Genomic DNA, 13,279 nt, shown 5'->3' on the forward strand with positions numbered 1-13,279 from the left:
CCCCATCACACACACTAGCATCTCTGTAAAGCACAGCCATGAGCTGACGTGCTGCTGAAAGTCCCGAGATAAGAAGGGCTGTAAATGCCTGTTCACAGCTCCTCGTGTTTGCTCTCCTGTGATTTATGTCCAATTTATGACAGCCATTATGGTAGACACACTTCATTTAATCAAGAGCACAGTCAAGTCCTCATCATTAAAAGTCTTCCCCCAGAGGGCAGGTCCCTCATTTCATTAAAAACACTACAAATACATATTCAAAACACAAAGATAAGAGGAGTCAGCAGTAGCAATTAATTTTACGGGTTGGAGCTACCAGGGTATAATTCTCTTTTAAGGCTGCCCCTTCTCAGCTCATTTCACCTGCTCAGCGTCTCCGTGGAGCCGAGGCACGGGCATTCAGTGTTCACCTGGTATCTCTCACACCACTGTATACACACCTAGAAGCCCCGCTACCTAAAAAATGAGCTTGGCCAAAATGCAAAATTAAGTGCAGGATAGTAACAGATTTTTGAAACTGCAACACAAGACTGTCCAGAAGTTTATTCTTCTAAAACTGTCTGCCCATTTGCTAACTTAAGACATTCGAGTGGCTGATCGATTTGATTAGTCTAACAAGGCTCAAGAAATCACTTAGTAAACAAAGTGATGTACAAATATAAGATATTCTAATTGAAATATCTTATACATGCTAACATTTCTAACAAATGAGTTGATGAAAGAGAGACAAGAGTAGGCTGTTCAATCCTAGGGAAACAATAACTCCTAGATTCTGGCAAATTCATTCTCGTGGAAATGTGACCTCGTAGAGTATGTATACATTTTATAGGACTCTGACATCTCTACGGATCTCTATCAGGGCAGTAATTCAAGGTCTGTTACGCTATGATAGAACCTATTGACTTAATTGATTTCTGCCTCCCTCTGACATTGTAATGGCTCCATTCATAACAACTCTCTGCTGTGTGGTGCCAATGGAAACAGCTCATGTAAGGTTTATCATCCTAAGAAAATAATGGATATCAAATATGAAGGTGGTATTCACGGAAATAAGCAGTTCTGTGGAATTCCAAAGCCAAGCAGGCTGTGTGGTGAGGGGTACTCTTCTTCCCAAGGAGCCTGGTTACCTCTGGTTTCACTCCCCTCTTCAAGTTCCGCACACTGAATTTCCATACTTAGCTTTCAGTCCTCCCAGGATTATCTCTATCAGATTTCCTTTCTGATCCTTAAGTTTAAAACACTTGGAAATGTTTTTAATAGCAAGCTCAAAGTAGGTCTCCTTTCCATCACCTCTGGGGAGTGGCTACATCCTTGCTATACATTGGAAGGCCACGCCATGAACAGATATTTTTACAGCTGAAACCAGTTATAGCTTTTAGCAAAGGGTAGATTTAACCAAGCTTCTCATTTACCTTCTCTATTTTTAGGCATCTTTTATATTTTTGAAGGACACCCTACCCCCTCCCAACACACACACACACACACACACACACACACACACACACACACACACACACACACCTTGTTAGCAAAGCCACATCAGCCAGGGACGACTTGCCTGCAGAAAAGGCAACTTGCCATATAGTTGAGTCCAGGCAAAAGGTTTTCCCTGGCCAGAAAGGCAATTGAGCAGGGGTATGGAAAGTATTATAAAACCATGCAGAAATACTCACAGTTTGGGTTTGGCAAGCAGAGGTGGTGGCTCCTTAGTGGGTGAAAGCAGGACAGCTGGTGTTGGAAGAGATTTATTACTGTTAGCTTTGCCGTTAATCAGTCCGTTTACTCCATGGCTGGGATGGACTCCGTTTGTTTCCCGCTCGGCAGAACTGAACTGCATTTGAAGGGCTGCCATGCTCAGTCCTAACTCAGGGCTGTTCACCTGCTGGATCTCAGATGGGTTCTTTGAAGCCAACTCAAAGGAACTCGCCTCCAAGATTGGAGGGGGAGGTGGAAAGTGCTGGAAGTGATCATTGTCGGATTCTCCCACTGAGTCATAGTTACAGTTTTCAGTGTTGGCTACGGAAGGGGGGGGGCAGAGGAAAAAATAATAAGATGCTATGGTTCAATAGTTATTTTCATGCTGTCAGAGACCCCTGAGAAACCCTTGTGCCCCACTAATTGTTAAAGAAGAGGTAGCCCCCCTGCTCTCATTCGACGTACAAGCAAAGCCAGCTGGAGAGGCTGGTTCTCCCAACTGGTTTTCAGGGACTGATACCTGTTTCATGTCCTGATTGGGTCCACAAGCGGGGAGACCAGCTACCAATTCATTAACAAATTTCAAATAAGATCTAAACACAGAAGTCGGTTAAAAAAAATGACAACACAATATCAACTAATAATACTTTGTTGGCTCACACTGCAGCCTGTGGATCGGAATGAACATCCTACCTGTGCCTCGCTTACATTAGCTCAAAGGATACAGGCTTTATGTGGGAGGCAAAGGATATTCATTCTATTTAAATCTAAGGAAAGTAAAATTCTGAGTTTAAGTAAAATGTCTTAGGTCTCATACATAATGTTTTTCCAATTCAGATAACTGTCATGGCTATAATTCAGTACAAGAGAAACTGACTTATTAGCTCTCAACAAACTGGAAGCATCTTGAGATAAGAGCACGTCATCCTTGGATTCCTCACCTTGCCCAGAGCCCAGCAGAGCTCCTGGAATGTACTCAAAAATACTTACTGAGGTCAACTGCAAGCTCAAAAAATATTTGTTGATTATGTTTGGCCTACAGCACATCTACCCCCGATGAATATGGGAAATACTGCATGCCAGCCTTTGCCACCTCGATGTCTAGAGCGCGGAGCTGTGGCTATGTTGTTGAAGCACCGCGCTACTGCAATGCCCATCTGCGGGGACAGTCTCAAGCCACCTCGGAATCAAACGCCGGGATCCTCCCTGCTCTGCAGCTCCAATCACGGCATCAGAGTGGCTGTTTCCCATTTAAAGTACTGATCGTATCAGCTCCATCACCACGCCAGTGAACTTTACCTCTCTTTCCTTAATTAAGACGAAAAAGCGTTTACAATTTCCATTCTAATATCCTCAAGCCAATCTTGTTTGTGCCTCTGCTGCCACCTAGCACCAACTTCTCACTCTTCCAGGGAGATCAAAGGGCAGTTCAATTGTCCTCCCCAAGTCTGTCTCACGTAGCCAAGGCCCATTTCTTGGTTCCCTACTGTACTATTTTAAAAACTACTATAAAGTAAGTAACAGTGATGAGTCAATAAAAGTAAGCTAAAGTCAAGCTAATTAGTAATAGCAGAAAGTAGTCAACTAAAGTTTTAAGAGAATAAAGGAAAAAGCTGTTTCAGGTTGCCTTTGTTAGTGGTACGTTTCTGAGTTAAAAAAAATATATCCAAGGGCACCTGGGTGGCTCAGTCAGTTAAGCATCTGACTCTTGATTTCGGCTCAGGTCATGATCTTGGGGTCGTGAGGTCAGGCTCTCTGCTCAGCGGGGAGTCTGCTTGAGATTCTCTCCCTCTACCTTACCCACGCCCCCCCCGCCCCGCCACCAGGCTCATGCTCTGGTTCTCTCTCTCAAATAGATAAATAAATCTTTAAAAAAAAAAAATCCAGACAGTTTTGAATATTGGCTTTAACAATATAATATACTGCTTTCCTTTCTCGTATCAGAGTTACATCCCATTTTCCATGAAATTTGATTCTAAGGTCTTTACGGCTCCTCCAAGTTCCATTAGGTTTATCTTGTATTACTTTTTCAAAGGTTTCAATCATGACTCAAACAATGCTTTGTTGGTACGAGGCCCAGCTCTTCAGTTGGCACTGCTGAGAATAGCGACCGCACCTCTGATTCAGAGGTGGCTTTCTGTTGTCAGCAGGATTCTGGGTTAGCACGAGGATGTTAGGAAACCGGATCCATTGTTTCCAAGACTGAGTTGCATGACTTAGAAAATAGCCCCATGTGTGTTTAGTTGCTACACTGTCATTATCTTTTGTTTTTCATCTCTACTTCCATCCCCCTCCCCCAAGGCCTTTGTTTCCTGATGAGACATTGGTTGTTAGGCTAACTCCTGGAGGGGCAGCAAGCATTCCTAAGGGCTGAGCTCTCCTCTGGGGTAGTTCTTTCTGCTGTGGTGAACCACATACTAAATGCTAGGGAACAGAACCCAGTCAATTTTTTACTCCTCACATACCTGAGGTGACAATCAGCTGGGCAGTGCTGGTTACTGAGCCGTAATCATTTCTTGCCGAGCACGTAAATATCCCTGCATCTTCGGGGAAAGTCTCAGCGATAACTAGGGTACAGATCTCCTCTGGAAGGGAAGAGAACAGAATAACTCATCAGAGTGAAACCACGAGGTCACCTCGAAGAGGTCAGAGCCTCTGCCTCTCTAAAACAAGCAAATTAGGTAATAATTACTATGGGAAATAGATTCACAGTAGAATTCTTTATTCACAGAATTTCTTTACACTGAATTTTGCAGTTCAGCATAGTGGCCAAAGCTTGGGAGTCACACTCATCCTTTGTGCCTTTAGACGAGATCAGCCTTGGTTTCCTCATCTATAACATGAGGACAATATATACCTAATGAGGTATCTGTGAAGATGAAACAAGATGTTTGCCAAGTGTGTCTCTCTGCACGTGGCATGTGCAAGATGCTCAGGACACCCACTCCATTCTCCTCCTGCCTACTTTAGTTGAGTCTATGTGGAAGTTCCCTCAACTACAGTGCGGCTGCCTTTTACATTTGCTCAACTGAAAAGCAATGAGCAGGGAAAATGAACCTTCTCTGAAATGCTGACAATGGGGGAAAAAAGAATAAAATATGTCAATGCTGGGTCTGCAGACAACCACTCTGGAAGCTACTGTGACAGGGCGGCGGTGTTGAGCTGTGAAGCATGAACAGCCCAGACTCTGGAACCAGCTGCCAGGGCTTGAGTAAGGGTCCCACCATATCTTGCCTCTGTGACTTTAGTCAAGCTCCCCGGACCTCAGTGTTCTTATCTGTAAAATGGAGAAAATAACAGAACCTACCTACAGGGTTTATATTAATCATGCCTCTTCTTGTGACAGGCTAGACACTGTGTTTGGGACACTGCCCAGCACATGGTAAATGCTTTGTTGCCAGTAAATATAACCTGTTAGCATTAAAAAGCTAGATCTAGAGTGTATTAACTATTTTAAAATTGAATAATTATCAATATTTTACCAGTAAAATAGATTATATTAGCAAATGTTAAGAGAAGAACAGATTTCTGATCTCCATGAAAAAGAGACTTTATTAATTATTCCCATATTGTGTGGGCAGTGTAAGACTTCGTATTACACTTTTTGCAAAAATGGCTGTGCTTCTTCTCCTCTCTGCATCCATGCAGAGTGTGGATGTGTGTAATGTGACCCTGCAACTCCTTCCATCAAGTGGCATGGTCTATTACCCCAACCCCTGAATTTCGGCGGGCAGGCCTTGTAAGTTGCTTTAACCTAGAATGCAGTAGAAGTGATGCTGGTCAGGGGTCTTCAAGGGACCTTGCTTACTTCTGTTCTATCTACGGACCTGCTGAATTCCAAAGTGAGTAAGGCTGTGCTGGTCGCTGAAAGAAGAGCTACATACAGCAGAGATCAGCCATTGCAACAGAGAGCGGCCTAGACTAACTCATTCCCAGCCAACCTCGAGGCTGACCACAGCCACTTTGTTAGTCCAGCTGAGGTTGGCCAAGCCTGACACAGACCATAGAACTGCCCAGCTGAGGCCAAGCCAAATGGTTGCTGCTTAAGCCACTCATTTAGGGGATGCTATATTATGCAGCAATAACAGATATATGTGGAGAAGAGAAAATGCTTCTCTACCATCCTCCTTCTCTGACAACCTGCTAAGGGCAAACTTTTCAGACTTGTGGAATAATGCGTCTTCCTTCAATTCAACTATCAGTAATAAAAATTACTAAATTTGTCTCAAAGCATATTTTATGTTTTAAACACTGGAAGAAAAAGTACCAGCTGAGGGTTAAAAGTGCTACCTTATAAAATAAGAACATTTTTATCTATTAAAAGGATCTTTAAATATCTCATTTTTAAAATACAAACAAAAGTAATAAATGTAAACAAACCACAAAGCATAAAATGAAAAGTCTTCCTTTATATTCCATTCATGAATTCCATTCACTGGCATTTATTTAATTACAAGTTATTTTAAGTTCTTAATAATGTTGTTGCTTTGTTTAAAATAACATTATTTTCTCTTTTTGAGATGATGGCATCCCTGAAGACGTTCTGTGTTAGAACTTGTGAAAAATATTGGCTAATATTTGACTCTAGCTTCTCCACAATTTACTGGAATACTTTTGAGGGCAATATAATGTGACCACACTGGGTTATACCATAGCAGGTGGTTTTATAGATAATGACATTGGGCCTCATAGGACTTAAGACAAGCTGACTTCGACGGCTCACTTCATGTCTCACCACTGAGTAACATATGTTTTTGAAATTTTGCAATCAAAACAGATCTTTAGGGGCGCCTGGGTGGCTCAGTCATTAAGCATCTGCCTTTGGCCCAGGGCATGATCCCAGGGTCCTGGAATCGAGCCCTGCATCGGACTCCATGCTCTTCTGGGAGCCTGCTTCTCCCTCTCCCACTCCCCCTGCTTGTGTTCCCTCTCTCACTGGCTGTCTCTCTCTCCGTCAAATAAATAAATAAAATCTTAAAAAAAAAAAAAAACCAAAAACCAACAGATCTTTAAAAGACACATTTGGGACACCCAGTGCAAATGTAGATTTATCCAGATAACACTACAGAAATTTCTGGCTTTCTCAGTTTTTACCCAGGTGAAAACAAAGCCAAGTGGGTTCAATGTCAGCAGAATATTTACTTCCAATGCTATAGTGTTCATAATAGCACAAAGAAAAATTTATTCAAATTCTGAACCTAGGTTTTATACTACTATGTTTTATTATTTCAATAATGTATTTCTATAAATCATGCTCAAATTACGACTACATCCTATAAAACGAGCTGTGGTGTAATGGGGTAGGAAGGTATAAACTCAGACATGCTCACCTCTGCTCACCTTTGTCTCAATCAGTAAAGGTTTGAGAGACACGGATACACCTGAAGTACGCAATTATTACGTGATTAAAAAGTTCATCGAGGGGCGCCTGGGTGGCACAGCAGTTAAGCGTCTGCCTTCAGCTCAGGGCGTGATCCCGGCGTTATGGGATCGAGCCCCCACATCAGGCTCCTCTGCTATGAGCCTGCTTCTTCCTCTCCCACTCCCCCTGCTTGTGTTCCCTCTCTCACTGGCTGTCTCTATCTCTGTCAAATAAATAAATAAAATCTTTAAAAAAAAAAAAAAGTTCATCGAACAGAGGAAAAATAATAGGATAAGAGAGATCATGAGGTAATTCTGTGTGTACACAGTTCCTGGCCTTCCAATTGAAGAGGAAGATAAAAAGTGTGGAAATAATTCAAGTTGGAGCTTTACATAAGATCAACCATTTGGGGGGCGCCTGGGTGGCACAGCGGTTAAGCGTCTGCCTTCAGCTCAGGGCGTGATCCCGGCGTAATGGAATCAAGCCCCACATCAGGCTCCTCTGCTATGAGCCTGCTTCTTCCTCTCCCACTCCCCCTGCTTGTGCCCTCTCTCGCTGGCTGTCTCTATCTCTGTCGAATAAATAAAATCTTTAAGAAAAAAAAAAAAAGATCAACCACTTGGAAAGCAAGGTGTATCTGGAAAGGGAGAAGGGACTGGAAATTTTTTAACTGAATACAAATGGTTACAGAGGGAGTTAAAAGTGTATTTAACCAGAGAAGGGTAGAACTTAGAATATCATTGCTCTAAGGGATTTTAGAGACTGACTACCCTAAATCTCTCATTTCTTCAGGTGAGGTCCAAAGTGATTCTCTCAAGGTCATGGTTAATTAATGATAAAGTCAAAATGCTGAAATAGTCATCCTGCCTCCCACGAGCAAGCTCCCCCCCCCCACCCCCTGCCCAGGACAAAGCCTCTCTAGTTGTTCTGCATTTTTTTCTAGTTCAGGGCACAAGGAACTCAGTATAAAATGGGGTAAGGAAAGATTTAAGATGGGAAACAAGGAGTTTCTCGAATCTGAAAATTTTAATTATTCTCACTATCCAATTTATTTTCTTATTTTTATTTTTTTTAAAGATTTTATTTATTTATTTGACAGAGAGAGAGACAGCCGGCGAGAGAGGAACACAACCAGGGGGAGTGGGAGAGGAAGATGCAGGCTCCCAGCGGAGGAGCCCGATGTGGGGCTGGATCCCAGAACGCTGGGATCATGCCCTGAGCCAAAGTCAGATGCTTAACAACTGAGCCATCCAAGCATCCCTATCCAAGTAATTTAATAGGAAATTCATATGCAGAAGGAGATGTGATGTGCATCCTCATAGATACAAGATAGATTGGAATAGGGCCTGAAATGTGGATATGCTGGTATCAGAAGGAATGAACAGCCTAATCTTTTGAGATTTGGGGAAAAAGACCCTCACAAACTGGCAGAGGGAGGTCACCTCTGTTCCCTGTAGCAGATGCTGCTGGGAGCCAGGCAGCCTTCCCGGCTTTCAGCAGCACCTGGGTGCTTCCTGCCTAGGGAACCACTCCCTGAATCCCTGCATTATCTCCCCAGCGTTTGGTGCTGTCTGGAAAGGTCTTCTCCCAACCTCGGATTATTCATACCTGAAAAGATGGGAGTTTCTGGAGACACCTGGAGAAATACCCATCACCACGAGTTCAGTACCTGAAAATGCCTCAACTGTAAACACAGACCTAATTCTGTGCCTTGAAACCTACATTCAGAAGCAGAATGAACTATCCTCTAGCAGGAATGACATAAAGTGGTTTTGGAGTGATGATCTTGACAATTTTGAAGTTCCTTCTTATGTTATCTATGAGTTTGCGATTTTTAGTTATGCCATTTTTAAAAACCCTGAGCTTATATATACAGTTGCCCCTTCTAAATCAGAGGGCCCTTTTGAGAATGAAAGTTTACCATCACCACATCCTTCCATGACTTTGAGGACAGGTTACAAATCCTCAATGTGGTCACAGAACCCTAAATGGTCAGGCGGCTACTACTCGCCAGGTTTCTTTTGAGCCTCTCCCCTTCTTTCATTCTGAGCTTCGGGCACTCTGGCTCTTGGGCTGCTCCTTGCAAAGCCATAGACCTTTACGTCTCTAAGCCTTCAGCCCGACATGACTTTCTCAGAGAAGCCTTTTTTGATTAGCCTTGATCAGATCCACCTTCTTTTTTTTTTTTTAAAAGATTTTATTTATTTATTCGACAGAGATAGAGACAGCCAGAGAGAGAGGTAACACAAGCAGGGGGAGTGGGAGAGGAAGAAGCAGGCTCATAGTGGAGGAGCCTGATGTGGGGCTCGATCCCACAACGCCGGGATTACGCCCTGAGCTGAAGGCAGACGCTTAACCGCTGTGCCACCCAGGCGCCCCCAGATCCACCTTCTGTATTGCAATCTTAGGATGGCAGACTTTCCTTGGAGACAGCGCTCACACCTATGAATAATTTATTGTGTAATGTCTGTTCGCTTCTGGTCCCTTGACTCTGGCCCCTGTGAAAGCAGAAAGCATTCGCTTTGTTCACAGGTATGTTGCCCGCGACTCTTACACTGAAAGCTCTCCATAAATATTCTTGACTAAATTTATGGATGAAATTTAGATTGCAGGAAAAAAGTAAACATTTGCTTTACAAAAAAAAAAAGTTTCAAATCTGAGCAAAACTCATTTTATATGAGTTTTCAGGAATACTTCCGTTGCATAAAAGTAATGTCATGTACAAAGTTGATAGCCGACGAAATATCTAGAAAAGGTTAGAAACTGATGGAACAACAAACAACTAAAGAAAAGCATAGGGATGGTCTTCTAGTGAGACATAGCATTGCTATGTCTCAATGTCTTTCACAAGATAAAATGTTAGTCAAATGCCCCAAAGGTTGTTCAGCTTTTCTTCTCTTGGAAAATTTCATCACAAACTCACAATAGGCTCCTATTTTGTTGAGAGAAAGGAGCATTATGGCTCGTATGGTTCTGACATTATACAAATGAAGAAAGCCATGAGGAAATGAGATGAGCTAGGTTGTAATATTGTATTTTCATCCGGTAGCATCTTATTTGAACAAAGTCCTTTAATACATCTGTAAAATACATTCTTGTGAGAAATGGAAATCAAGGAACGATTGCTTTATGTCAAGTAACGGCAGTTAGAGGCTTACTTATCTGTATTAAAAAATTGTCCATTTTAGAAAATGGAAATTTTTTAAGTTTCCAATAACTCTAATTATAATACATCTTAATCCATTTTCCCTAAGTGAAAGTTTTGATGGCATATAATTACTAAATTAGAAACTATTTTTTGCTGCTGATAAATTTTTTTTATAGTTACCTAAAAATTACTTGACCGTGTAAATCTCTCTCAGAAGTCAACCCTGAGTTTCATTCAAATTTTTGATGTACTTAACACTTGGTTAAATACAAATAATTTCATTCGCCAAATCTCATAAAATGATGAGGCAGCAAGGATAATATTACTAGTCCTTTGGGTACTAAGGGGACATTTTTATAAATGCTTTCCTTCACAGCCTTTATTTTTTTTCCCTCTTTGGGGTCCAGCCTAACTAAAAAGAAATCCAGGTTTTACCTCCCAAACCACATGATTTGTGTAACACAACTGATAAAAAGAATCTGGACGAAATTCAGCAAGATGAGATTCAGTGTGGGTACATAAAAAACATTTGCATAAATTTTCATAAAGGATTTTTTTTACAGTTCCAAACTATATTATATAGAGGACATTTTTATTTTTTTAGAGGCTATTTTAAATGCACGGTTTAAGGAGTACAATAAAACGAACCCCTGTACACCCATCATTAAGTCTAAGAAATAAAATATTACCGATACTTTAGGAATGCCCTCTATGCGCTCCCCAAATCTTTCTTCTTCTTCTCCTTTTGAGATAATTAGTCCTCTGATTTTCATTATGTTTATTACATACGTGTCCTTCAAAAAATGTGTTTAGTTTTAAAAAAAATTGAGTCATAAGCATAAAGAAAAGACAAACTTGTCACCGTTCAAGAAAGTTCACAGGAACTATCTTGGCGTATAAAGAGGCTTCAACTTCCCTGTGAGTTTACAAAAGCCCCCACAGGAGTCATCAGCAGACAAGGTCATGAGGGAGTCCTGGGAAACCTACAGCTCACCTCGGTGGGGAAGTCTGGCGGGGCTGAGTGTGGGCAGGAACTGGATAGCCGGCATGAATAGTTGGTGGAGTAGGTGTCCCAACGCTTTCTGTTTTTAAGTTCAAGGTGGCCGACTTCCATATCTCAGCACCAGATCAAGTCGGAATGGTGGGGTGGGGGCAGGGGGATGAAATGAATGTTCTTAGCTGAGCCAGGAGGCAGGGCAGGGAGGGAAGAGCACGAAAGGTCAAGAGAAAAGAGAATTTGGGTCAGGCTTACTACCCTGCCATTCTGTCACCAGGGTAAAGGACGAAAGCAGTGGCAATGAGCTTTTAGTGATGCAAACGTCCATGTGTCTGTCTCTTGCATCACACTACTCCAATCTGGACTTGGTCTCCATTCCTGGCGCACAGCTGTTACCCTCCTTTGGGCTCCCTTTGGCTCCTGCCTGCATTTGATCTCCCACTTTCTGTACACCGCATCTTCCCCTTTCTAGGTGAATTCTCTTGCTGTGGTGGAGCACATGCTGTATCAAGAGTTGTGGAGGAGAACTTGCAAGTCTGGAAACTCTTGACGACATCTTCATGTGGAATTGAAGGTTTAGCAGGGTATAGCACTCCAAGTTGGAGGTAATTTTACTTCAGAATTTTAAAGGCTTTGCTTCATTGTCTCTGTGTCTAGCCTGACTACTGAGAAGTCCTAACTCATTCTGATCCTGTTAGTTTTATGTGACATTGTTTTCTCCTTGGACGCTGGCAGAATCATCTCCTTGTCCTGGATATTCTGAATGTCACGATGCACACTGCTGTGAATTTATCTCATCCATCGTGCATGCAGTGAATCCTTTCGATCTGGAAACTAGTATCTTTCAGTTTGGGGAATTAAAAAAGTTATTTCATTGATAATCTCTCCCCCTCCTTTGTTTTCTCTCCTGGAATCCCAATTATACATGTGTAGTCTACTTAAGCAAGTCTTCCAGCGTATTCCAATTTTTTTTTTTTTTTACCTTTGTTGTCTTACATTCCTTTCTGTCTTTCTGCCGTACTTTGTGGGACATTTCCTCAACTTTTATTTCTGCTACCAACTTTTCATTACAAGAACTTTTTGTTTTCCAAACATTCCTCCCCGCTCCTAAAAGCTTTTTAAATTTTTACCTCTTGGATGCACTGCTTCTCTTATCTGAAAGGAGTATTGTTTTGTTTTTACATTTTCTTCTCTCTGCAAGTCTGTTTTATCAAAGTTGCTTTTCAGGGGAGTTGCTTCTTTTCTTCTGTATCATCCGTGATAGGTGTTTCTTCAGAGGTCTTTTCTCTCTTCTTGTCTGACATGGTTCTGAGTTAATTAGAAGCTCTGAGCAAGACAGAGGAGCTTGCCAACTTTGGCCTTCCCACTACGGTAATGTGGATGGCCTCTTTGTTGGAGAAATTCCCGTATCACGTGTATCGATTTTTCTTTCTCATGGGATGTTCAGATTGCCCAGAAAGGAGTCCTTCAGGATCTTCCAGGAAAGGAAAGGCTCCGAGGCCAGCATTCTAGAAGGTCAGTTCAGAAGACGACTGGGAGTAGGAGCATTGAGAATTTAGAATTCTAAGAATCACTCCATTTTCTTTTTGGTGCACTCTCACATGTGCCTCAAGGTGTTCCCTGCCTCCCCAGAGATTGAACCAAAGTTTCTGGGTCCATGGGACCCTAAGTGTCTCAGTAATAGTTTATGATGCTCCTAAGCCAAAAGATATACCCACAGCTTCACTTATTTAGTTATTTTGAAAGAACATGTGAGTATTCAGGTCTTAGCAAATTAGTCATTGTTTGGAAAAAATATATGTATAAATTGAGAGAAAAGTATTATTTTATTCTTAAATAACCACAATTACTAACTAATGAATGCACGCATCTGTTGTGGACTGCAGAACTCTTGAGATCAGATGGGCGCCTCCAGCCTCATTTCACGTTCCACACTGGCTTTCATGTGGCACTTGCTTTTTATCAACACTTACACATCAAAAACTCAGTTTCAAAAAGATAGGATGCCATAGAGAAGAATGTGGAGTGCTCTAATGTTGAAACTCTGAACCATGTTAAGCTAGAAGTGGTACCTATC

The 13,279-nt window shown here is 41.9% G+C and overlaps 1 protein-coding gene across 3 annotated transcripts in view; it reads right to left on the minus strand.

Annotated features, from left to right (window-relative positions):
- Nucleotides 1-13,279, minus strand: part of LOC109489461 (palladin-like) — a 228,795-nt gene that overhangs the window by 154,420 nt on the left and 61,096 nt on the right. For all 3 annotated transcript variants that reach the window (XR_004625790.1, XM_019798527.2, XM_034661395.1), the window contains 2 exons: nt 4,161-4,280; nt 1,674-2,016 (listed from right to left, as the gene is read on the minus strand). Coding sequence is in view for 2 of the 3 variants with exons in the window: in XM_019798527.2 (XP_019654086.2) it covers nt 1,674-2,016; nt 4,161-4,280 (463 nt within the window). In the remaining variant the exon portion in view is untranslated. The remainder of the gene's footprint in view (nt 1-1,673; nt 2,017-4,160; nt 4,281-13,279) is intronic.

The sequence above is a fragment of the Ailuropoda melanoleuca genome, chromosome 5 (genome assembly GCF_002007445.2).
Source record: "Ailuropoda melanoleuca isolate Jingjing chromosome 5, ASM200744v2, whole genome shotgun sequence".
Classification (NCBI taxonomy): domain Eukaryota; kingdom Metazoa; phylum Chordata; class Mammalia; order Carnivora; family Ursidae; genus Ailuropoda; species Ailuropoda melanoleuca.